At 44.2% G+C, this 25,137-nt stretch overlaps 2 protein-coding genes and 1 long non-coding RNA gene across 7 annotated transcripts in view; 2 read left to right on the plus strand and 1 right to left on the minus strand.

Annotated features, from left to right (window-relative positions):
- Nucleotides 1-6,213, plus strand: part of Slc17a1 (solute carrier family 17 member 1) — a 30,797-nt gene extending 24,584 nt beyond the window's left edge. For 2 of the 5 annotated variants that reach the window (XM_048428051.3, XM_048428054.3), the window contains exon 13: nt 499-936. The gene's annotated coding sequence lies outside the window, so the exon portion shown is untranslated. Of the gene's footprint in view, nt 1-333; nt 477-498; nt 937-1,082; nt 3,241-5,063 lie in introns of those variants that run through there. The other 3 variants (XM_085699308.2, XM_048428053.3, XM_048428052.3) reach the window with 3 other exon arrangements.
- On the minus strand, nt 4,053-23,216 carry Slc17a4 (solute carrier family 17 member 4). Its single transcript, XM_048428050.3, has 12 exons — nt 23,124-23,216; nt 16,529-16,655; nt 13,251-13,450; nt 11,995-12,228; nt 11,821-11,908; nt 11,288-11,374; nt 9,913-10,031; nt 9,640-9,801; nt 8,353-8,485; nt 8,130-8,277; nt 6,888-6,978; nt 4,053-5,188 (listed from the first exon to the last, which is right to left on the minus strand). The coding sequence occupies exons 2-12, from the start codon at nt 16,617-16,619 to the stop codon at nt 5,060-5,062; spliced, it is 1,482 nt and encodes a 493-aa protein (XP_048284007.3). The 5' UTR covers nt 16,620-16,655; nt 23,124-23,216; the 3' UTR covers nt 4,053-5,059.
- LOC148119848 (uncharacterized) lies at nt 6,978-10,896 on the plus strand. The gene is made up of 2 exons (XR_015734858.1): nt 6,978-7,904; nt 9,436-10,896. It is a non-coding gene; the product is annotated as an uncharacterized LOC148119848 (long non-coding RNA).
- Nucleotides 23,217-25,137: the final 1,921 nt, after the last annotated feature.

A 25,137-nucleotide genomic window follows, 5' to 3' on the forward strand; every position in this document is an offset into this window, starting at 1 on the left:
CCGGCTGCCTGGTAACAGTCAGACGCACCCCAGTGTGTCAGACAGCAGCCTCTATGGGTGTCAGGAATGGTTCTTAAAAAGGGCAGATGGTGCCTGAGTGCAGGGACCCGGAAGTTGGAGTGCGGTGCGTGCTTGGTGCAGGGTCCCCAGGAAAGGTTTTATTTTCATCGTCTTAATAACAAATCAGTGTATGAAAAGATGAAATGTGGGGACATAGAGAATGTACCTCTTATTATTACACACGTAATGTGCTGTTTTGAGGGCAGCAATAGAACTACAGGAGAGCCAGCTCTACGGGCACAGTGGCTTTTGACTCGCTTGTTTTGTTTACAGGATGCAGCCTCAACACACAGCACTGAGCATCTTTGGGCCCTGAGACTGGACCTAGCAAAATGCAGCAGCGATTCAGATATTTTCACATAGATCTCCCAGGGTAGGGCAGAGGAAGGAGGCAAGGTGGCACCTGGCAGCTAGATATATTTATTTTTATGTCCATAGGGGAGACATGCGAAAATGGCGTGGATAACCTGTCACTGGACAAGAAAGACGACTTGAGGAAAAGTCTCCTAGCCTACATTAATTTCTTTGAGGTGCTGGCACACTCTCTGCGTGACAACTCTCCAGTGACATCTCTGTGTGTCTTGTTTTCCTGTTTCTACAAAAGTTAATAGCAAACTGAGCGCTTACGAAGCACGAGGTCAGAGTCCTTATTAAAAGGAAGAGGAACCTGTGTGAGACTCCCATCCCCAGGGAGCCACCAACCCCAGGAGGGGGTGGCGCGAGGAACCTGGGAGACCAGTCTCACCCGCTTTTGTCCGTGTACTTCTTCTGCACTGTGTATTGTATATTGTATGCAACAAGTTATATGTCTGAGTTTAAAGGTGGATTTATTTATCTGTCCTCCTCAATGAGCAAATAAACAAACATAAGATGAAATTTTTCTCTACAACTTCATGAAAGGCCTCTTGGTTTGGGTTTGTTTTTGTTCATTTTGTTTCCAATTTGCAACATTCATTCCTCTTCGTTGTAAATATGTGAGCCATTTGAAAAAAAAACAACTTAAATTATTTATATTCTTTTAGGATGGCCCAATTTGAAAGAAAATATTTTTAAAAATCAGTTTCCTCTTTGATGGTCCCAGAGAGAAGTCAGACGTGTTACAGGCAGGAGCTGAAGATGACTGATTAACAAACAAACAAAAATCGGAACTGGCAAAATGGCTCAGCAGTTAAGAAGACTGCTCTCCCAGAGAACCCGGGTTCGATTCCCAGCACCCACATGGCAGCTAGCAATCATCAGTAACTCCAGTTTCAGGGGTGCAATGCCCTTTTCTGGCCTCCATAGGCACTGCACACTTATAGTGCACAGACATATATGCAGGCAAAACCCTTGTAGGAGTAAAATACAAATTAATAAATATCAAAAAATAAAAATAAAAGTGTCATGGGAGGGAAAAGAAAGAGATTAATGAAGACCTTGGGAACCTGACTATGTGCTTTAATGAGACCTGAGTCAGGTCCAAGATTGCCAAAGAGAGTGACGGTGTCACACCCAGGTTTCTGACAACATAACACTACAAGGAAAAAAAAAAACCAATGTGCTCTGAAAGCAAAGGCATATAAATTTGGGGTAAAATTGGTTCCTTTTCTCCTGTCCCCATTAGCTTTACCCATCAACTTGACATAGCCTAGAGTCACCTTAGAAGGGAGTCTCAGCCAAAGTATTGGTCCTATCAGACTGTCAGACTGGCCTATGGGCTTGTCTATGGGTGTGTGGGGGGCGGGTGATTGATGGTTAGCTGGTGCAAGGGAGTCCAGCCTGTGGTGGGCAGCACCACCCTGAGGCACACAGTCCTGGGCTGTATAAGAAAGCAAGGAGAATATGAGCCTGTGGGTGAGCTGGTAAGTGACATTCCTCCATGGCTTCTGCTTCAAATCCCTGCTTGAGATCCTGCCCTGACTCCCGTCAATGATGGACTGTGACCTAGATGTGCGTGTAAGTCAAATAAATCCTTTCCTCCTGTAAGGATTTGTGAGACTCCCATCCCCAAGGAGCCACCAACCCCAGGTGGTGACAAATTTGTATTTGTCACAGCAACAGGGCAGAAACTAGATACTTTCCCATTCCTTTTGTTCTCTAACTGGTCTTCTATACCACCCCAGAGTTACTCCAATACATGACTTAAACATTTATCGGTACTTACTGTATATGGAACCCCATACTTTGTTGAAGATGTGTAAAACAATGCATGCCCTGGTTCCTGAACCTTCTGGGGTTGGAAACTGCCATGAATGGACTAGAAGAGGAAGCATGTGTGGTTGTTCCAGGGTTGTATGGAAGGCAAAGACCTTGCCTGGCCACCAGCAGGGCATCTCTGCCATGCTGTTCTTCTATGTAACAAGAACACTGTAGCCTCTGTCTTACCCACAGACCACTCATGCACCCTCTGTACTTTCAAGTAGAAAGAAAGGTACTAAGAACAAAGCCCTCCTTTGATTTCTCACTAACTAATGTGGACATGACCTTGATCTGTCAGACGAAGGGCGAGACCACCTACATCCCACTCCTGTTATCTTCCCAGCTTGTCTTTAGCACATGGCAGTCCTTCCTCATCCCCCTCCCAGGAACTTTCCTTCACGCTTGAAGCTTTTGTTTACGCCACTTTGATTTCTCAGCTAGCTCTGCCTCTGGGGTCTTCTATAGCTTGCTCCAGACTTTCGTTGAACCTCTCACCTTTTTTCCTCCCTCTCTTTTGCCTCCGAAGTCTCAGAAGTGGACCCTTTTCTTCTCACTCTGCTTCCTCCCCATCAGCCAGATCCCTGCAGATTGATGCCACACTGACCGATTGCTCCTTGTTGGAATTTGTTCTTTCCATTTCTCCATCTTCATAGTAGTCTCTTGGTTTGCCTTCTATACTTCCCTCCCTTCCTTCCTCCATTCCTCTCTCTGTTCTTCCCCCCACCTTCCTCTTTTCTCTATCCTCTAGCTGACCATAAAGGATTAGTTATAGGCTTTCTCTTTTATGTCATACTGTCTACCCAGGCAATCTCATCCACATTGAAAATTTTAATCATGACCTCTGTTTAAATGGTTACCAAATTTGTAACTGAACTCCAAATGTCATGTGTGCCATCCAGGCCTTTGTGCCCATGTTTTTGTTTGTGGTCTTCATTGTGTGTGTTGTTATTGTGAGAAGCATCCCCATTGACCTAACAATAAACCAAAATTTTACGGTAACAATTTGCAATTGTTACTGTGGACATCATCCACTCTCTCTTAGGGTATTAGAGTATGGTCAGGCTATCCACTTGCTTCTCTCTCTCTCCCCCATCCACCCATACCATGGACCACCACTCTCCTGGACTGCACAGGGACCTCCTAACCAATTCTTTTATGCAGTCTGACCACTGAAAATCAGAACCCTGTTTGTGTCCCTTCCCACTAAAATGCAATCACTTATTTTAACATAAAGACCAGTACTCTTCACTCAGTCCACAATGCCCTGGAGGTTCTTGACTTCAATACTTCTATAACCTCCTCACTGCCCAGTTTCCTCTTATTCACTCCTGATTTTTCTTCTTCAATCACTTCCCAGTCAATTCTGCTCCTGTTCATGCCTGCCTTTTCTCTCTACCACCAGGCCTTTGCAAATGCTGTGGATCTTCCTAGAGGGTCTTTCCTAGAACATTCGATCCATCAGCCTCCTACATCAGGTGATCTTCAAACACCAGTTCAATTGAGGCTGTGTAATGGTGGTGGCTACCACTCACCCTTAAATTAGTGCATGGCACTTACGTATTCTACTAAGATGTGCCCCTCTTTCTTACATAGTCCACAGCTGTCACTGCACACTCGCTTGTGATGCTGTCATTAAAGTCATCTATCCCCCTGTGAGAGTGAGTTATTTCAAACTGTGCATGACTGTGATGTCTGTCATGTCTCCATATACACTGATGTATTTATTAGCATTTATTTAGTGTTGGAGTGTTTATGTTCTCTTTTATAGTCCATGTGGATTCTTAACGCAAAGAAACACCATACAACACCATACACACTCTCTAAACATTAGAAATGAGCTGGAGCAAGCCTGGGTCTTACCAACATTTTTAGAAGACATGTTACATTGATGAGACCCATTGAACAGTGGCTGAGACCACAAGAGTCAGAGAAGCAGGCAAGGAGCAGTCATTGTGAGACCAATGTTGCAAAGCAGTACATAGGAGATCAGAGTCACACAAGCCCGTGTCTACTCCCAAAGACTAAGACATAAGGGATTTGCACAGATCCACATCCCATTGAGGGGTCCAGGTCAGAGTGGTCAAAAAGAAGGTAACTGTGGAAGAGTTGACTCCAGAGAGTGCCTGAGTGGCACTTATGTTCTAGAAGTGGTTTTGATCCAAAGCCAAGATCCACAGACAGGAACTGTCTGGAATGGTTGAATTCTACTGCCCCTCTTGTATTAGTTGAAGAAAGCTGATTCATGTTTACATGATAGATTCACTTTTCATTGTGCTTTATCCTGGTTTGCTTCAGTTAGACCCTCTGCACACACCAAGACTCACAATGGCTCTTTAACCCTCTCACTTTACATGAGAGCAACTGTCCACTTTGGCCTCCTGCCCCAGGACTTCGGCCTATAGATGCTCTGTTGTACGGGTTGTCAGGTCTCTATTGCTGGCAGCTTACAGAGTTCATGGTACCTCTCTTCCATGGGTTCAATTCATCACTCATGTACTTCTGACTTCCTCTTCAGTTTTATTGTAAATTATCTTCCAACCCCTGATGCTTTTACCATGGCAACAGGGGAAAGTATAGAGGATTCATAGAAAGTCGGACACACCTGTGCTTTCAGGAGCATACAGTTATAAACAACCAATTGCTCCCTTTTCGTGTGAGACTTCCAATTGTTGGGGGAAATACCTTTAGTATCATCTAGCCAGGATCTCTGAGATGACCCTGGAACAAAGCCCCTTTCGGTTAGATGTCTTTAGCAGCCAAGCAGGCACAAAATCAGATCTTTGAAGGGAAGTGTCAGGATCTCACACATTGCTTGCTCTTCTCAGAGACGGGTCTGCTCTTTAGCCCAGTCCTGTACCTCTGCTTGGCCGAAGACGAGGTAGAAGAGAAGGCCTATGACATCAATAGCAGCTGCCAGAAAGAAGACATTTCTCCAGCCAAGCTCTGGATCCTGGAGGCAAGGAAACTACTTGTTAGCAATGGTGGCCTACTTCTTGTACCCTGGTTCAGAAAAGTTGGGGTGCTATGTCTTGATGCTCCTTCTCTTAGCTCAGCCCAACCTCCATGATGCCCATTTTCTTCCTGGAATATACTGCTACATGTCTAACATTAGGCCGTCAGTCCCCTCTTCCCTCGGCTAGAAAGCATTTCCCATCAGACACTCTTTTGATTCACTCCCTCACTTCTTTCCAGTACTTGCTTAAAGTCACCTTTTCAAAGATTCTGTCTTTGGCCACATTGATAAACTGGTCTTGTTTCCTACTCTCTGCTTCTCTCAGCACTTACCGCCAATCCGTCTATAATTTACTTCAGTTTTTTGTCAATTGTTTTTCAGTGTAGATTTAATGGGATAGGGTTGGGACACTTCTGTGTGTGTGTGTGTGTGTGTGTTTGTGTGTGCTAAAACAATGGACATAGTACACACTAACATTTAATAGTTTTTTTGAATCAGCAAACGAATGACTAAATGAATGAACTAATCAGTCAATCAAGTGACAAGAGAAACAAGGTCTACATGAGAATTTTCATTTTAACCAATCCCTAACAGTGTGTTTTCAGAGATTAGAGAGCTTCAAGGCAAAAGGGGACTTGATTTCATTAAAACAAAAGTCCATTCTTTGCTAATCTCCTGTCTTTTTCTGAATTACTAATACAAAGTCACGGGAAGATTAGAAGTGAGATTTTCATAAATCTCACAGACATCCCTTTCCATGTGAAAGGGATGTCTATATAATTCTTAAGCAAGTCATCAGGTTTAATTATTTGTTTATTCTAACTTGTTTCTTCTTTTAGGGATTTATTTGTAAAACATGGTCTGGCAATGAAGGCCAAACTGGCCTCCCAAGTCCTGGAATTACATGCATGTCCCACATTGCTGTGCTTATTTTAACGACGTAAAAATGCAACTCTGATGTGGGATTCCCCTCTGTATGCTGTAATTACCATTACTGAATAAAGAAAACTGTCTTGGGCCTATGCAGGGAATAGAGGTATGTGGAGAAAACTAAACTGAATGCTGGGAGAAAGAAAGAGGAGTAAGGAGAGACGCCATGTAGCCCCGCCAGAGACAGACGTTGGTACTTTACTTGGTAAGCAACTGCCACGTGGTGATACCCAGATTAATGGAGATGAATTAAATTTATATGTAAAAATTAGCCAATAAGAAGTTAGAGCTAATGGACCAAGCAGTGATTTAAGTAATACAGTTTTGTGTGATTATTTCTGGTCTGAACTGCTGGGCGACCAAGAAACAAACAAGTGGCCTCCTTCAACACAACTCCAGGATGGAGGCTTTAGAATGAAAACTGGCATCCCAGCAGCACTGGTACTAATTCTGAGAGCCCTCAGTTTGAGGCAAACTATGCTGAATGATCATGCATGAGAAACGTGACTTTAACATGAGAGGCTCATCCTGTAAGAATTCACAAACCATAATCCACGACCCTGAGCATTTTCACATGCACCACACCCACAGACTATGGAATTTCCCTTCATAAGCTGAGCTGAGAATGAAGGTTTGTTAAAAACTCCAGATGCATGAGCTTTGAGTTCTTCCTCACTGAGGAACTAACAGCACATTAGACTGACTTCTACTAACTACCGCCATTAAGTTTCTCTTACTGCTACTTCTTACAATGTTTAAACCTTACCTGACCGATGAAAAATCCAGCAACTGTAGGAGCTATGCCTCCTGCTATATAAGAAAAGACTTGCAGTAGTCCCTTGAGAAAGCCAGCGTACCTGGGAAGGGGGAAGTCTCAGGTAAGCAAAGGGCTCATCTCGGTTAAATTGTGCTGTCCTATCTCTATGTTTATCTCTGGGGAGGTTTAGGGTGGTGCATATTAAACTTGAACACCATATGCTAACTAATGATCCTTATACCTCTATGCTACAGGCTCAGCCTTGGAGGGGTAATCTATGCTAACGTGTCAACTTCTTGTTCTTGCTACTGAGTCCAATCTTGTAGCCCTGTTTCGGGATAAAATGTCTCCTCCTTCTGTATCAAAGACCTTCATGGGATGAGATGGCTGTTCTCTAGACCAGCCTGTGTCCTACATGCTTCAGGGGCCCATTGTGTAAAGATGAAACATGTCCTGTGCCTGAATTAGACCCCGGGAGCTTTACGTCCGGTCTCAGTTCTCTCTGGCATGACCCATACCAGAGATAACGATTCTTTCCTTTGGTTCTATGTCTTGTCCCTTTATTTTGGTGGGTGTATATGTGTTCACATGTGTGCCAGTATGCATGTTCATGTATGTGCTACAAGTGGAGGCCAGAAGATGACCTTGGGTGTCATTCTTCAGTTGTTGTCCATATTTCTTTAGGAATATTGTCTCTCACTAGCATAGAAATTGCCCAGTAGGCTAGACCAGTTGCAAGCAAGCCACAGGGATCCGTACCTCTTGCCAGCTTCCCAACTCTAGGATTGCAAGTACACACCACTATACCTGGCTTGTTTTATTTTACTTTATTTTTTTCAGTGTGAGTTCTGGGGACAGAACTCAAGTCCACATGGTTGCCTGGCAAGTATTTACCAACTGAGCCATTTCTCTCAACCCCCTTCCCCATTTGTTTAAGCTCCACATGAACCTCCATGATGGGATTTCTTGAGAACTTTCAGGAACCAATCCAATGGACCTGCTGCATTCTTCAGCATTGACTTACAGGTGAGGTGTCTGCATGGCCACAGACTGCTCTTATTTCAGCTAGGAAAGGCTGCATTCACAATGGCCCACTAGCCCAGAGTCCCTTTCAGGAACTGCAGAGAGGTAGCGCTGATATTACTGTCCCTGTGACCTGATGCATACACTACCTTTGCATCAGAGCAAGGGTAGCTAGGGTTCCTGTACTTCAACTGAGCTTCTGTGAGGATGAGGCAGAAAGGTCCCTACCTTGGAGCAATATCTAAGAAGTTTATGAGGGCCCCTGAGTCACAGAGGCTGCAGAAGACAGACGACAGAACCAAGAAGGCCATTGTGGCGCTGCGGCTAGATCTGACCCAATGCAGGGGCACGAGGATCCCAGAGGAGACAAGGACCCCTGCAGTAGAACAAAAGTCATAAAAAGGGGACTCCAGAGCTCCCACAGTCACTGAGTATCCAACTTAGCCCTTACCTATTGCAGTGAAGAGTTTCCTGATAGTCACAAGTCGGAGGATTTTCCTGGAGAGGAGGAAATCTGCCAGTAGTCCCCCCAGGATAATGCAGACACAGCCAAACACGAATGGCAGGGCCGACAAGATTCCACTCTGGAGATGGGAGATGGCAAGTACAAGCAGCCTCAGCACTTCCCCACTGTGGCCCCGACTGATCCTGAATGGATGGCCCGGGTCTATGGCTTTGCATTTTACACACATCACTTCCAGTGCAAATTAAATTCTTTGTTACTAGAATTGTAACTTAACTGTAGTTCTGGAGGGGAAAATGTGCACATAACTCAATCTTCTTAATTTTTTTTTTTTTGACAGAAGGTCTCACTATGTAGTCCTTACTGACCCAGGATTCACTATGTAGAGCAGGATGGCTCAAACTCACACACCTTATCTTCTGCCTCCCAAGTGCTGGGATTAAAGGCATGTGCTACCATCCCTGGTTTCAATAATTTTAATAAAATAATAAGCGCTCTCTTCATATATAAAGATCACTTAGAAATAGTTATTTTAAAGATTTTGAGCTAGGCTTGGAGGTATATGCCTGTAATCCTACAGTGAGGAGGAAATAAGAAGACCTGAATTTGGAGGCCAGCTACATAGTAAATTCCATGCTAAGCTGGGATACTTAGTGAATCCCTATCTCAGGGGAAAAAAAAAGGAAAGAAAGAAAGAAAGAAAGAAAGAAAGAAAGAAAGGAAGGAAGGAAGGAAGGAAGGAAGGAAGAAAGAAAGAAAGAAAGAAAGAAAGAAAAGAAGAGAGGGAGGGAGGGAAGAAAGGAAAAAAGAAAGAAGAGGAGAGGGTGGAAGGGAAAAAGGGAGAAAGAAAAGGAGGAAGGGAGGGAGGGAGGGAGGGAGGGAGGGAGGGAGGGAGGAAGGAAGGAAGGAAGGAAGGAAGGAAGGAAGGAAGGAAGGAAGAAAGGAAAAGAAGTCTAATAACATCTTATTTACAACAGAATTTTTTAATCATTTTAAAATTTTTATGTTGCCAATGGAAAAAAATCTTGTTTATAAATGCTGACTTCATTAAGTATAAATTTTTTTGCATAGGACTTTTAAAAATATGACACCGTGACCTGATTTGGAACCACACCTCTGCTCAAGTAAGCAGTGAACCACACTGAGATCAGTGTGAATCCAAGTTACCTAGCTGCATTTCCTGTGAGGGGTCCTGGCCTAAATTCCTCATCCTGTGGCCACGAGTGAGACCACACAGAGAAACACAGCAAACGGGTACGCCTTCTTTATACTCACGTCTCTGAGGTTTGCTTGAAGTACAGAGCCGATATATGTGGGTGTGTATGCCATCATCGTGGATAACAGCCAATACTGGCAGAAGTAAGAAACTACAATAGCCCAAAGTGGGAGAGATTTGACCATGGCTTTAATGGGAAGAGACCAGCCTGGTGAGCAAACCTAAAAGAAAACACATGCGATTATGTCCTCCATCACAAGATAGGAGTGACCCTGCTCTACCTCTGAGATGCCCAGGGATAGGGAAAGTGACAAGGAGATTCCTCAATGTACCTCGTGAGCCAGTGAACACGCAATGTATCTCTTCTCAGCAGCGCTGATGAAGGGGTGGTTCTGTGGGTCATCATATACGAGAGGAAACCAGATCAGGCAACAGGCACAGCCAATTCCACCTGCGGTAGAAGAGCCTGTCAGCACTGTGTGATGAGAGAAACAGAAAAGAGGCCACCAGCTGCTCCGTGGGACTTCAGGAAGAAAAGCAGCTGCTTCCAAGACGTGCGCCATGATACTCAATTTTTCACATGAGTTCTGGACATTAGACTCAGCTCCTTATGCCTACATGGCAATCACTTTACCAACTGAGCCATCTCCTGAGCCCAGAAAAGTGTATGTGTGCTTGTTATTATTTTCCTGATCATCCCTGTCACCTGGGTACCCTGTCCTTTAAGAGACGAGCTCCAACCAGTCCCAACCCTCCATTCCCCCCACCACACAAGCAGATCCCCTGCCTCCTCTCCAGCCTTCTCTTTCTGTGTGTGTCTCTCTCTGTCTCTCTCTGTGTATGTCTCTCTCTCTTTCTCTCTCTCTCTCTCTCTCTCTCTCTGTCTCTCTCTCTCTCTCCCTGTCCCTCTTTTGAAGAAGTAACTACTACCTCACTTTCCCTTCCCTCTCTCTCTATCTCTTTACCCCCTTTCCTCTCTTTCTCTCTACCCTTTCCCCCCTTCTCCCTTTCCAGCTTCCCTTGCCTCTCCATAACTCACTAAATAAACACTATACCCAAACTCTCTCTCTCTGCATGGCGTATCTTTCTATCTCTCACCCACCTTGGTCTTCCACTCACCAAGGGGACCTGTGGAGGCCTCTGGGGACCTGCTACTGCCCTGCCGAGGCCTTGGGTAGCCTGCTGCTGCCCCTCCTGGGACTGGTCCCCCACCACCAAGTGTTTATAAACAATAACAATGCTGATGTCCATAAAGTCATAAGGGTATTCAACCACATAACCAAAGTATTAAATTCATACTAGTTTCTCTTTTGAAATTTACTTGTTTTGTTTTATATGTATGAGCTTTTTGTCTTCACATGTGTTTGTGCACCTGTGGAGATCAGAAGAGGGCATGGGATCCCCTAGAATTGGAGTTACAAAAGGTTATGGGCCATTTTGTGGGTGCTTTGAACTGATCCTGGGTCCTCTGCAAGAGCAACAAAAACTCCTAACTGCTAAGCCATCTTTCCAGCCCCCAGAATACTAAAATCTAGAGGCTCTTTTATAAATCAGCTAGATTTTCACCATGACTAGTTTTGAACATTGCCAACTTTACATAAATGCTATCTGTTCGAATTTAGACAGCCAAAGATGCGTTCAACCCAGATACCCAGCATTCATTGTCATAGAGAAACATTCTGAAATTTTAAAAATGAACAAACTCACCAAAGATGTAGAAGATATAAGGCCATCCGAGGTTCTGGCAAAGAAGACCACCAGCAATGAGGACAAGGAAGGTCCCAAGCATTGCTCCTAAGCAAAAGATGCAAGGATATTATGTAAATGAGAGCTGGCCTTGGGAATCCAGAAGCTTCCTACAGAGTTGAGTGATGGTGAATGAGGGTTTGAGCTTCAATCAAGACTACAGCAATACAAACCCTGCTCCTTCCCTCAGCAGCCACTTGATCTCAGACACTTATCAGTCTACTTGTGTCTTGGATTTTTTTTTACACTGTGTACATACTTCTTAAGTGATTTGTAGGGTTCCTAAGAGGGTAAAAGAAATTAATGTATACAAAATCCAAGAATGTTTGCTGCGTTGGTAACATACTATTCTGATCAAAAAAAGATGATCTAGTTCTTCAAAGCAAGAATTATGAAGACGGGGTAACTAGGAAACAAGGTTTTTGTTCTCTTAGTAGTCCATTGCTGAGTACTCTGGGACAGCGCACACAAAATGAGGTTCAGATACCAGTTACCTGATCCAGCAATGGTGGTGAGTTGACTCCTTTCCAATGGCGGAGCCCATTTGACCCATATTGAGTACTGACCTGTTAATACCATAACCTGGGGGAAATTATTCATTCTTAGAGATATGAGATCATCCTAGAACATAGATATTTGCCAGTTATACTTGGTAAAGATCTTGATACCTGAGCTATGCCTTGGATGACCCGAAGGCCAATGAGCAAGGCTACTCCAGTATCAGCCGCCAGTGGAGTGAAGAGAGTCAGCACTGAAGAAATTAACAAACCCGCTCCAACAACATACTTGGCTCCAAATACTCCAGTCACATAGCCAGTGGGGATCGGAGCTAAGAATGACCCGTAGCTCAGGGAGCTGAGGAGGATACCCTGGATTTCTGGCGTCCAGTCATACACCGGGGCCTAGGCGACAAGAAGAACTCATTGTTTGGCGGCATACGTGACTTGTTTCATTTCATTTTGGTTTGAGATAGGTTCTAGCCAGCCCAGGATGACCTTGATCTCTTAGTCCTTCTGCTCCCACCTCCAAAGTCACGAGATTACAGCTGTGCTTCACATCTGGCTGAGCTGTTTGACTTGACTGTAAGACTTGAGACACAGGAAGCAATGTGCAGTTCATTTCAACACTGCTCAATTCTTCCAAGTCACCAGTTTCATAAAAAAAACCCTAAGTATATGCATAATATATTCTTTTCTATCACCCTGACGTGATTAACTGACCAATTAAAATATAGGAGTCAGAGTAGGGCAGTGGTGGCGCACGCCTTTAATCCCAGCACTTGGGAGGCAGAGGCAGGTGGATCTCTGTGAGTTCAAGGCCAGCCGGGTCTACAAGAGCTAGTTCCAGGATAAGCACCAAGGATACAGAGAAACCTTGCCTCGAAAAACAAAAACAAACAAACAAAAAATTACAGGAGTCCATGCTGGTACTTGCCTGAACTCCAACTACTTTGGAGGCTGAAGCGGGAGGATAAGGAGTTTGAAGACAAACATAAAAAGTCTGTCTCAGGAAGGCAAATACATATAATATTCATCTTCATATAGGATATATATGAACTACTATATTTTATATATTATAATAGATACATATATTATGCATAATAGATAGAGACAGAAGGAAAAGCTCATAAAGAAAGAAACGTCATAGCTGAAATACTGAGCATTATGTGGAAGAGAGGGCACATAATCTATGAGCCTGGTAGGGGTTGATTTTCATCCGTATAGAAGAAGAATTTATTTTTACTGAATGAGGAACCATGGTTCATTCTGACTTAGCCAAGGTTTCACTTACAGGCATTACATAGAGAGAGATAAAAATCCCGTAAGGTAATCTTTATGTTCTCATACTAAAGGAATTTCATTTGCTCATAAGACGGCCCTTGAATCAAAGAAATAGTTGAGACTCTCATAAAACATATCAGTACCTTAGATTCCTGTACTGTTTCATTCCAGAAGTCTTGGGAGTCGGCGGGGGGTCCTTCAGCGGAAGCATTGGGCTGGCTGGTTGCTGCTGTGGTGTTCACCATGGCTGTTATGGCAATGCTCAAGTTCATTTGTTGGGTATAAATCGAAAAATTACAGAGCTGCAAGATGAAGGCCAGGCCATGCCGCAGTGAACAAAAACCTAGGAGCAAAAGGGACAGAGGTTGTGCAGTCAGCCTGCCTTCTTCTTATGGTTTCTAGGTCTGGAGGCGGCAAAAGGCTGATGCCTGTTTGGTTCTCGGAAGTATAGGGGGTCCAGACTGTTCTGTGAAGTCTCCATTCTCTTGAGATGGAGAGCTAGTTCCTTTGGAAGCAGAGCCTTAAAAAATGTGTAGAGAGCCAGCCTCAGAGATAAGGTTTTCAGGGCTCGGGTATGAGCCATCAAGGGCAGGAAAAGGTTTATAACTGAGACTGCTCGTGAGTGTGGTGAGGGGTGGGGTGAAAATGACTCCCAGGTCCCTGCTTAAGCGGCTGAGATCAGTGTATTTATAATTAACAATAGGATATTCAGCTTGTTCAGGGCTTTGAAGAAGTAGGGTGAACATAATCTATGAGCCTGGTTTGGGGGTGCTAGGTTGAAGACGCGTGTCATTTTCATCTTACTACCCTATTCTAGACTTGCACAAAGCTTCCCGCTGGTCCAGTCACTTTAGTTTGACCACAGTCAGGAGGCAGAGAAATCCAGGAGTAATTTGTGGTCACTGTGGTCAAACTCTGAGTTTACAGCTTCCAGCCTTCAGTCAGAAAGCAGATGAAGCTGGACTAGCCAGCCCTGCACCCTTGGCGTGCGGAGATGCACTTGTTAAATTCAGGGTAAGATAGCACCCTGAATTCATATAAAGATAGCACCTTTGGCCTAAGTCTAGGACTATTTAGCTTTAGAAAGCCTCCAAGATAGCACCTTTGGCCTAAGTCTAGGACTATTTAGCTTTAGAAAGCCTCCCTTCTCCTTCTGAAAGTTCCAGTGCAATTTTGTTTAGACATGTCATATCCCATTAAGAAGGGTGGTCAGGTTGTCTGCTCCATACTTCATCCGTGTACTCAAGTCTTGTCTCTGCCCCAACATAAAACTGTAATCAATAGTTAAGGCCCTGTACTTTTTATCAAGTACTTTGTGTTGCTTCTATAACTAAATTAAGTTTACTATCACAGTCTTTATTTATTTGTTTGTTGATACAGGGTTTCATTTCACAGCCTAGGCTGGACTAAAACTTATGATCCTACTATGTCAACCTCCCAAGTGCTGTTATTTTTTCCCTTTTTACTTTGATTGGATAGATGATAGATAGACAAACAGATAATATATACACATTTACATACAAATCATGGAGGAAAACAATTCTTTTTACTGTTTGCAGCATTCGTATCATCTTTTCTTTTTGTCCATCAGCATGGTGGGGAGAACACTCCGGCTAGATCAGAATTTAGTGGAAACACTAACTTGTTGCTTGTGTGACATGTACTTCAACCACACTAAATAATCCTACTCCTATTTCAGTATTCATGGGCTATATCAAATGTCTTTTATCTTGGAATCAGTCTGCTGGATCTCCATCCCAGACACTCTACTAATAGCAAGTTTTGAAAGTCTCTGTGGCTCCTGCACTTTACCAGGGTGGCAAAAGAATCTGCCTATAAGGGCCTTGATGACAACTGGAGTTTTCACCGCATGCACAATGATGGTGGTTGCTAGCATTTGACTCTCCTTTGTATCCTTAAAATTTTCTCTTCTTCACAGGCTGTTTCAAATGACCGAACAGCTTGCTTTGCTACTTTAACTATAATTTTATTTAACATATGTCATTGAGTTAAGTGTGTAGTTCGTGTACATGTCTATCATTCTGTCCTTGTTATCTTTGCAGGGGAAAGTTGTAAGTTTTCTATCTTGACAGTGATCTGAGATGATTTAGAGGATAACAGACTCCAGCCCTAGACCAACAGTCAAAGGCCAAGCTTAGATTCCCATTTCAAATCTGCTTTGATGTGATTGAGGTGTGTTGGTCTGTTGGTTTTTATGTGTGTTTCATTTTGTTTTTTAATTTGTTTGTTTTTGCCTTTGGTGGGTTGTTTTCTTTCTTTCTTTCTTTCTTTCTTTTTCTTTCTTTCTTTCTGAGTTGTTTTGGGTCTTTGTTTTCACTTCCATATAATGGTCACAGGTTTCTTATCTGTTCTGTAGCCTTCAAGATTACCTATGAGATCCGCCAGGAGGTAGGAAATAGTCAAGAGTCCCAGGTAACCTTGGGTGCATGGGGGGGGGGGGTGGGAGGGTTGTTGGAAGGGGAGAGGGTTAGAGAGAAGGGAGTAGGGGAGGAATGGAGAAAGCTCGGCTGACCGAGATGGGGGGAAGGGAGGAAGGATGAATGTGGGATCAGGGAAGAATATATTTCAACTAAGGGAGTCATTTTAGAGTTTACAGGAAACTTGATTATATATGGGATCCCAGGTCCAAGGAGAGATCCCCAGATTGTTCTCTGGACAGAGGAGGGGGTGCCTGAACCGGCCTTGGCCCGTGACCATACTGATGAATATTTTGCTTATCACCATAGATCCTTCATCTGGCGTTGGATGGCGATACAGATGGAGGCCCGCGTTGGAGCACCGAACTGAGCCCCCCAAGATCCAAATGAGGAGCAGAAGGAAGAAGAAACTGACGAAGGACTGAGAGGGATACTATCACCCACTGATACAAGGGGTCGGATCTAATGAGAGTTTACCAAGGCCAGATGGACCGTGACTGAACGAACATGTGATCCAACCAGATTCTCTGAATGTGGCCAGATTTTCTGAATGTGGCTGGCCTGCAGTCTTTCTGAGAAGCCATTGACAATGACACTGGGACTGGTTTCCTCTGCATATACTGGATTTTTGGGATCCAGTCTGTTTGGATGCTCACCTTCCTGGACCTGGAGGGAGGGGGGAGGAACTTGGACTTCCCAAAGGGCAGGAGAACCTGACTGCCCTTGGGGACAAAGAGGGAGGAGGAGAGGGAGGGGGGGAGTGGGAGGGCGTTGGGAGGAGGGGCGTAAATGGAAACTTTTTATAATTTAATAAAATTACTTTCAAAAAAAAAGAGAAATGAAATAATTAGGAATAAAAATGCTTTATTACTATTTAGCTCTGTTGGTCACTAGTGAGAAAAATGCTATCTATCAAGAAAAAGGAAATTAGGGTGCCTAGATTCTATTTTCTTTGTAACCAGAGTTCTGTGTGTGATTTTTACCTTTCTTGAAGGATTGTTCTTGGGTCATGCTTGAATTGCTGTCATGGGAACTGTCTCCCACTCTTGCCTTGATGTCTGCTCCAGTAGACATTTTTTCTCTCTCTTCCTAAGGTTCAGCATCTACTTACTGAAATAAAAGAATATAAGAGCAAACACAGACAAGAAAGCATCCTGTATCTTATATGATGTGGTCCCCAGCCTTGGCTGTCATTAACAAAATGTGAGACCTTGGAAAAGATATATTTACCCCAAGTCTTACTAGCTGTATCTCTGAAATGGGTAATCTATCCTGGATTGTCTAGATCAATATAAGATTCTTTCTACATCTGTCTGTTCCCTGTTCTTAAGCTGGTATTTGTAATACCTGTACATGAAAATTTAAACACTTATTTGAAACTTTATCTGGAAGATTTCAATAGATTAAAATTTCTGGGGTGGTGGAAACTGCCCCTTAAAAAATGCTTAGATTAGGTAAAATATGGTAAACAGTTGTTCGTTGAAGCACAGGGTTCCAAAGCCAGAAAAAGCTACCTCCATTGATACAACGAAAGCTTAGAATCATGATCTAGTTCTTCTGTGAAGTAGGGGTGGGGCATAGAGGCAGGGCCCATCAGGGGTGCAGGAGTGTGGCCCATTACTATGAAGGATGAAGCCAGGACCATGACAGGAATGAAATTATGAGAACGATCCTAACACCTACCCAGAAGTCACAAGGACCCCAAACTTGAAGAATCTCTGCACTTTCCCCAGCCACTGGTTTAAAAACAGGGACTCTAAAAATTCCTGGCAAACTGGGGTTTTGAATTCACACCATGTTGTCTGAGAACTAAGCCCCTAATGAAAACTCAAGGCTTGTAGCTTGTTCTTTTGATATACACAGATCACAACCAATCACTACAGGTGAAGTTTCACTTACTGTGAGTTTGAGGTTCAAAATGATAAACATCCAGAGAAGCTGCTCATCTAAGCCAATCCTCTGATGTAATCCACAGAAGATAGATGGAAACTTCCCCAAATATACTAGACTCATAACATTACATAAGGATACTTAAAGTGATTAAAGAGGGGCTAGAGAGACCGTTTAGTGGTTACGTCTTGCAAAGAGCCTGATTTGGGTTTCTGAGCACTGAATGGGTCTGTGCACACCACCAGGGGAGAAAGCTGATTGTCAGCCTTACTCAGCAGGAAACCGCTGGCCAGGAAAGACATGCTATGTCAATTAATTTTCTAATGTTGTGACAAAACACCATGACCACAGGAACTGACTGAGGAAAGTGTTTGAGCGTATAATTTTAGAGGACAGAATCCACAATAGTGGACGGAGGGCAAGGCAGCAGAAGCAGGTAGCTGAGGGCTCTCATCTTCAACTGCAGGCACCAGGCAGAGACTACACACTGGGAGTAGAACATGGTCTGGAAACCTGAAGTCTTGCCCCCAGTAATATCCTTCCTCCAACAAGGTTACACCCTCCCAGCCTACCCTCTAGGGAGCAGAGGAAGCCCTGAATGAATGAAGTTCAGCATGGATCTGTATCATTGACATGGGCACAGCCATACAAGGACCAAGGCCTCAAACCCATGGGAGACGGCAACTCCTTTCCCCATGTAGGAGAGGCTTGAAATTGGCAAAGCCTTCCTTCTTCTTCTGGTCCTAGTACCAGTGTTTAGAGATGATTGATCACATGGATACAAAAACTAGCTAGCGATTGCAGCTCCCTCCTCCTGGATGTCTACAGCCTCAGGCTGCTCGCTTACAAAGACCTCCTGCCAAGACTAGCTAACTTCTCCTTGTGCTGTACATGAGAAGACGCTAAGGTTCTGAGTTTTAGGAGAAGCAGGTACAACTCCTTCAGAGCACACACACCCTACTTGATCCTAGCTTTTCTGTACGTGTGTCTGTCATTTTTTTCACTCCCTCACTGCCCCGAGTCAATTGCAAAACCAAGCCACTTGGGGCATAGCACTACCCAGCAGTGCCACCAGCTGGGGATGAAGAATGGAAATGCTTGGAACTATGGGGTCTTATGTGAATCACCACACATGCTCATTAAAACAAAAGAGGCATAAAAATCGTGAGTATTATCAGTCACTTTCTGTTTGTATTTAGGCCCACTCCACAAGAATAAATTAGGCCTGATGCCATTAACTAGCCAAGAACTTGTGGCTACATAGGTCATATATCCTATTGATCCTACTGTTATCATTCTGTTGAATGGGCACATTATTAAATCAACTGCTAATGGCTTAATAGACCAATAAATTAATGCATCTTATAACCCTAATCAAAAAGGCTTCTGTTTGCTGCAAGACAGAGATACACAATTTGTCAGGATGTGGAAAATAAGAGACTGCAGAATGTTTGGCCCTGAGTGGAACACACACACACACACACACAAACACACACACATGCATGCACACACACACATACACACATCATGCCCCTTCCTCATAAACTCAGGGATTATTGTGGAAAAGGAAATGGAAAGGTTTCAAGAGCCAGAGGGGTAGACGACAACAAGAAAATAATGCAGTGTTTTCCAGACACAGCAGGAAGGGGCACATATGAACTCACAGTGGTTGGGACAGCATGCACAGGACCTGGACAAGTTCTGCGGGACTAAACCCCAGCACGGAGAGGGGAGGTGTGTACAAAGTCCCACCCCTAGCTGAGGAGCTATGTCCAATTGATAACTGCTGGGAAGGGAGAGAGAGGATACAAACTTGGGTGGAGAGAACTGGGGAGTGGATCTGAGGACTATATGTGCTAAATACACATTGTACAATGTTCTCGAAGAACTAATTTTAAAAATGAGAGAACAAATACAGTTGTTGGGTGAAAAGCAGGTTGTAGAAAACTAAATTTAAATAACATAAACTGACGTGAAGACACACCTCACATATGTAAGGTATTTATGTGTAAATAAGAGATCTAAAAGTTATGAAAGAAAAATTAAGATCCGTTTGTCTAATAGGTTTTGTCATCTCTGTAGGGGGAAGCAAGACAGGTCAAAATGACCACCCAGGAATTTCCTTTCATCTCTGGTGTCTAATCAGTGTTTGTGAAATATTGATGTGATTAAAAACATATTGGAAAGGGTCTGGAGTGATAGCTCAGTGGTTAAAGGCAAGTCTTCCAGAAGAGGCCCTGAATTCAAGAAGGCTCACAACCACCTGTTAATCCAGCAGGTTTCTGGTCACCACAACTCGTTTATGGCTTCCTCATGAACTGTACACAGGTTATATAGTGCGTGTGCGTGCCCATACACGTGCATGCACACACAAACACACACACAAATAGAACATAAAGGTAAATCAATAAATTTAAAAGCAACAACAACAAATGTTTAGTCTCTCTATGTGTGTAATAATCCTAGATAACCCCTACCTGAACTTGGAAGAGACCATTTCAGAAGTCTCTGAAGAGGGATGCTAATGAACCAAACTCAGGGACACAAACCCACTGTGATGATCAAACCAAGCAGCTTAGCCACCTGGATTTTATGAAAGAGAAAGAGAGGCATTTATAGGGTTACATATATGTCCAATGGAGCTTATTGTGGGGAAAAAGTGGAGGTAGAAAGGCGGAAAGACACAGAGAAGGGAATGGGTGAGTTCACATGTCTTTCAGTTCAGAGCGCATAAACTGTAAGTGTGGGTATTAGTTGAGTAGAGGAGAACGCCCACCCCACACTAAATGCCTGCGATATCTTTACGGCAGCAGGTGCAAAAATGCTGGGACACAGAGCCACACATTCCAGGTCAACTAGATGTAGATGACTTGAGAGAAGTCAAAGTTCCAGCTTTTTAAAACCTGCCCACGAGACCTGCATAGAAACTGTTCTGTGGCCACAGCAGAAGTGGACTAACAGATGCTCAACAGTTGAGGAAACAACCAAAAAGCGTGAGTCACCCCAGACAGGAGAAGGACCCCTGAAGTCCCCAGTGAGGTGTTCTACAGATGCAGCATGGACTAGGCACCCAGCTAAAAGGCACCCCTCCTCATATTGGTCTCTGTTGCCCTAGTCCAGCCCTGGAAGGGTTAGAAGCTTCAGTTAGGATGAGAGAAGAGGGGAGTGGCTGACAAAGGAGGGGACATGAGGCTATCCAAACAGCCCCTTCCCTCCAGGGTCCAGCCTGGAATTGAGACGTTTCGTTATAAAGTTTGGAACTTCGTGCTCTCTGTTGTGTCAAGCCTATGACTTATAAGACTGGGGTTACATGAAGTCTGAAAATGGCTTCTTACTACCTGGCAATGAACACAGAAGTTGAAGGGCCAAACCGATGTAAAGGAAAGTAAGGGTGGATGAAGTTTCTAGTGAGGCGAAGCCTTTCATCACCTGCCTTCTAGGGAATATGAAACCTGTTCATATTAAAGATGTGTAGCATGTGCTGGGTTTGAGATGATCCTGTGTTTTGGAATCGCTGCAAAGGTCACCTAATGTCCAGGCATGTCACTACTACAGCTAAACATGAGTGGTTTCAAACAGGATTCTGACTCCCACCATCTGTGATTAGACCGGGGAGCCTTCCAGGCTGCATCAGGATTCGGAAATAAACCGACAAACAACTCAGTCCAAACCAACACTGAATGGCAGAGTCAAGTGGGTCAAGCCCAAGAATTCTGCTGGAAAAACTAAACTGAGGTGCTGGCTCTTGGTCACACCTTAGGGAGACAGGTTGGCCAGAAACTTCTGCCACTCCCTGAACTGAAGACGGAATCCAGGGCCCCATCTTCCCCTACAGCTTTACAGACCCTCCCAGGGAAGCAAGGCCTCAGAGCTCACAATCGCTGGCTCATTCATGGATTCTGTAAACATTTGTGGACTCTATGAAATGTGCTTCTTCTGTGACTTTCTCCAGCGTGACTGGAGGTCTTGGCTCTCACTAGCTGCCTTCTATACATACTTCACCAGAAGCGTGAATGCCTGGAAATGGACTTCTTTGAGTTTGTGAGATAAGTGGAGTTCACCAGTTATAGGGTGAGGGTGGGACAAGGCTGGGGGTGGGGAAGAGACAGGACTATGGACAACATGCAGGACGCATGCCCTGGTGAGTGAGAGGGTGAAATATGATCAGGGAAAAAGAGCAAGAAAGGCATAGCTGGGAAGGGAGCGAGAGAGTACGAGTGATAATGACTAAGGGCCTAACAGTGACAGATAGGGCGTCTGCTTTACCTAGTCTGCTGGTACCCAGCTGCACGTGAGAGGGCAGCAAAAGAAACACGCAGCTTCGGCTTGCTTTCGAAGGCAGAAGCCAGTCTGACGTAGTTCGCACAGAGTGAGAAGGGAGATTCAAGGAGGCAGCAGCAGTCAAAGCAACAGGCAGTGGTCACAGGATGCAGGCTCCCATAGGCCTGGCCAGGGAATGGGATTATTTTAGACAGCATGTGACGCATGCAGAAAGCCTGGGAACAGCAGCCTTGGGCAGCAATTGTTCGCACCCAGGGTGCGGAGTCGATGCTGGCTGGGCTGAGCTGCCTGCCATGAAAAAGCCCACATTCAGATGATTTGGAATTGAGCCAGTAAGACTTGGTAAAGAGATGGGTGTGGAGATGTGACAGGCAGAACAGTAACCATTGGAGGCTCTGGGTGGCTTGAGGTAAGAGTGAGTCATGCCCAATGGAGCTGTGGGGCCGGGGGTGGGGCGACGGTTTCCTCCCCACTGTACACAGAAAGGAAGACCGCCCAGCAGAACTCAGTCTCGTAGGACAGAAGGCTAAGGCGGAGCTATGCTATAAATTTGAAATTTATCAGTCTTAACTATTTCCTTTTAGGGCAAGAAAATTACAAAGAGCCAGGAAAGCAGGTGGGTCAGTTGATCTTAGCAAATTTTCTTACCAATATTGTTTCTTTCTGAGCTATTGGCATTAACCTACTTCCCACCCCACCCGAGTACTGGCTTGCAGTGAGTTAACAACACTGGTCTCCACTCCTTGTGAGAAACATGACATCACTCTCATCCACAGCTCCCCAAAATTCTTCCGGCCTCGGCTCTTTACTCTGAACCACTGCCCAAAGCCATAAGGGATGTTATTTGTTTTGTCCCCCACTTCCCAGTGTAAATTCTCTGTGATCACTGTGTTTTAGTTAAGTTGATCTGTGAAGCCTGGTAAAAACATTGTTTAAGACATAAGCCGTTATTGTCGCAATCTGATGGTTAATGCTGTTTCCTCAAATTAATACACTTCACAACTGCAAGTTAAATGCATGAGTGCTCTGTTCCATTTTCCAGCATCAATAACCCTAGACATATAAACCCTGAGTTTCCGATGGCCGTTTGTTTATTTCTAGTGCCTTCAGCCGATATTCTCTCTTCTCCTCCCTCTTTCTCTCCCTTTCCTCCCCCATCTGCTATCTTTTTGCCTTCCTTCTTTCCTCCCTCCCACCCTCCCATGCTTCTTCCTTCCTTCCCTTCATCCCTCCCTCTTCTTCTGGAGTTCCCAGGGTCCTCATTTGTTTCAGGAAAAGGCAGCATTCTGCCTCACTTTTCAGAACCATCTCCCAAGAGAAACACAGTCTTGCTCGCCTCCTACAATCTCAACAGAAGAAGGCTCATTCCCAAATCAGCAACAACATGGCAAGAACTTGAAAGCAAACCTGAGGAAGGCAGTGGCTCTGGTTCCGGTCATTATCAGGTTCTCGGCTTTGTGCAGCTGTCTAAGCCTCAGGAGTAAATGATTACCCAGAACCTTTAGCCCTTATCTCACCAACTGGAGGTTTTTATTGGCTCAACCACTTAATGTTTAACTTCGTTTTATTATTTAATTGATCAGCAGATCAAGTTCATTGAATCTTCCGCATACTTTGAGTTCATCTGAAGTCACTTATGTCTTCCTTGAGTCTCGAAGGATCCCGATACTCTGCCTGTGTCGTGTTTCAATTTACATTTATTTGTTTATTTATTTATGTGTTGAAGTCTGTGAGGGTCAATAAGCACTTGTTGAGGTCAAAGGAGAACTTTCAAGAGTGGACTCTTTCCTTCCACCGTGTTGATCCCAATAATGGAATTCGAGTCGTCAAGCACAGTGGCGTATCTTTCACTGCCACGCCATCATATCAACCCTCTGACCAGCTCACTAATAATACTGTCACCTTCTATGATCTCTGAGGTATTTCAGTCTTCAAAGAATGGGGCTACATCTTGTCTCCTATGGCCATTTTCTACCATACCCATGTTTAATAGAACTAGTTTTATACAGAGCACAGCTATTGGCCTACTGCCTTCATCAAAGTCGGATACTTATGGCTGAACATATTTTCAGGCTAGAGGCTTACTGCTCTGGGATTAATATAGTGGTTTTAGCACTCGGCAGCTACTCTGTTCCCCAACTTCCAGCAGTGGTGGACACATAGAGCCAGTAGCACCTTCTGGTCTTGCAGCTCTTGGGACCCTCGGTCCTACAGGGATGGGTGCTGTGTCGTTCAGGAACTGAGCCATTGACAGAGATGATTTTACAGCTAATGGTCCCGCGGTCACTGAGACCCTTTGGTAGCTCTCTGGAACTCTCCCAATGGTCAGCTCGTCATTCCTTGTCTTCAGCACATCATAGCTCTCATGGTCTCTGCCACCCGTACCCACTACCACTTGCTGCCTTTGCCATCTCTACTGTAACCAGTGCTGCTGCTCCATGGCTATAGTTGGCATCCTCCTATCCTGCTACCATCTCACCCTTTCTTCCTGTTACCAGATCCCCTGCTCTAGAATGACAAAGACCAAACAGGTAAGAATAGACCACATGAGAGAAGTTCTCCCTTGGGCTGGGGCCTCGCGGTGCCAAAGCAGAATGATGTCTCCCAGCAGAATGGCAAAGTAAACCAAACCACTTGCTAATGTAGAGAAATAAGATACAGCAAGGGAGTCTGCCCCATCTTCTTCCAAAGGATACATCCTCCAAAAGAACCATACTTGCATCCTTAGGAGGGGCTTACACAAGTGAAGGATTGTAGAAGCCAGTCCCCGACCTTCTTGTGGTCCTGGGTGATGGGGAGCACCCCCGTCTGGCAGGTGAAAGACTTCTGAAACAGTTTGGGGGAGTGTTGGGGTTATATTGGAGCAACTGGCAGCTGTGATTGCTATGCTACCTTCTCAAGTGGTGTTTGGGGTGTTCAAAGCAGCAAGGCTGGCACAAAGGGAGGGTTGCTGGCTGTAGGGTGGATAGTCCTTTCACCAAGGCACCCAGGGTGCCGCAGAAGAATATAAAAACTGTTCATTAGGAAGTCAAGTGCCCCTGCCCCCAATTCCTTAGCTTATTTGAAAGAAAAATGAATATTTTGAGAAGTTTTATTATAGTAAAAACGTATTGTTAACATAGGATAAAAATCATCTCTGCCTATACTACAGAAAATCACAACATATGATTATAAGGACTAATACCAAATGAAAATGAAAAATATCTTTTCAGTTTAAAAATCTCAAAAGAAAAATGTAAGCGAATCTGGTAACATATGACAAGGAGCTGATTTCTTGAACAAAAGGGTCCCAGGGGTGGGTCGAGAATGTACGGTAAGAGTCCTACAGCTATTTGGGTAAAGGAAATAAAAAGTTAGAAACAATATAGATGGTTGTATAATATAGAATTAGAATAAGATAAAAAATTAAAACTAAGGCAGT

Source organism: Myodes glareolus, chromosome 14, assembly GCF_982192425.1.
Source record: "Myodes glareolus chromosome 14, mMyoGla1.1, whole genome shotgun sequence".
NCBI lineage: Eukaryota > Metazoa > Chordata > Mammalia > Rodentia > Cricetidae > Myodes > Myodes glareolus.

Excerpts from the sequence above, each read along its gene's own strand:
- Slc17a4 (XM_048428050.3), bottom strand. The coding sequence starts at position 16,619 with ATGTCTACTGGAGCAGACATCAAGGCAAGAGTGGGAGACAGTTCCCAT. Across the intron at positions 13,451-16,528 it reads AGAACAATCCTTCAAGAAAG|GTTTTTGTTCACTGCGGCAT; the intron begins GTAAAAATCACA and ends TTTTGCTCCTAG. Across the intron at positions 8,486-9,639 it reads TTCAAGCAAACCTCAGAGAC|AGTGGAATCTTGTCGGCCCT; the intron begins GTGAGTATAAAG and ends TCCCATCTCCAG.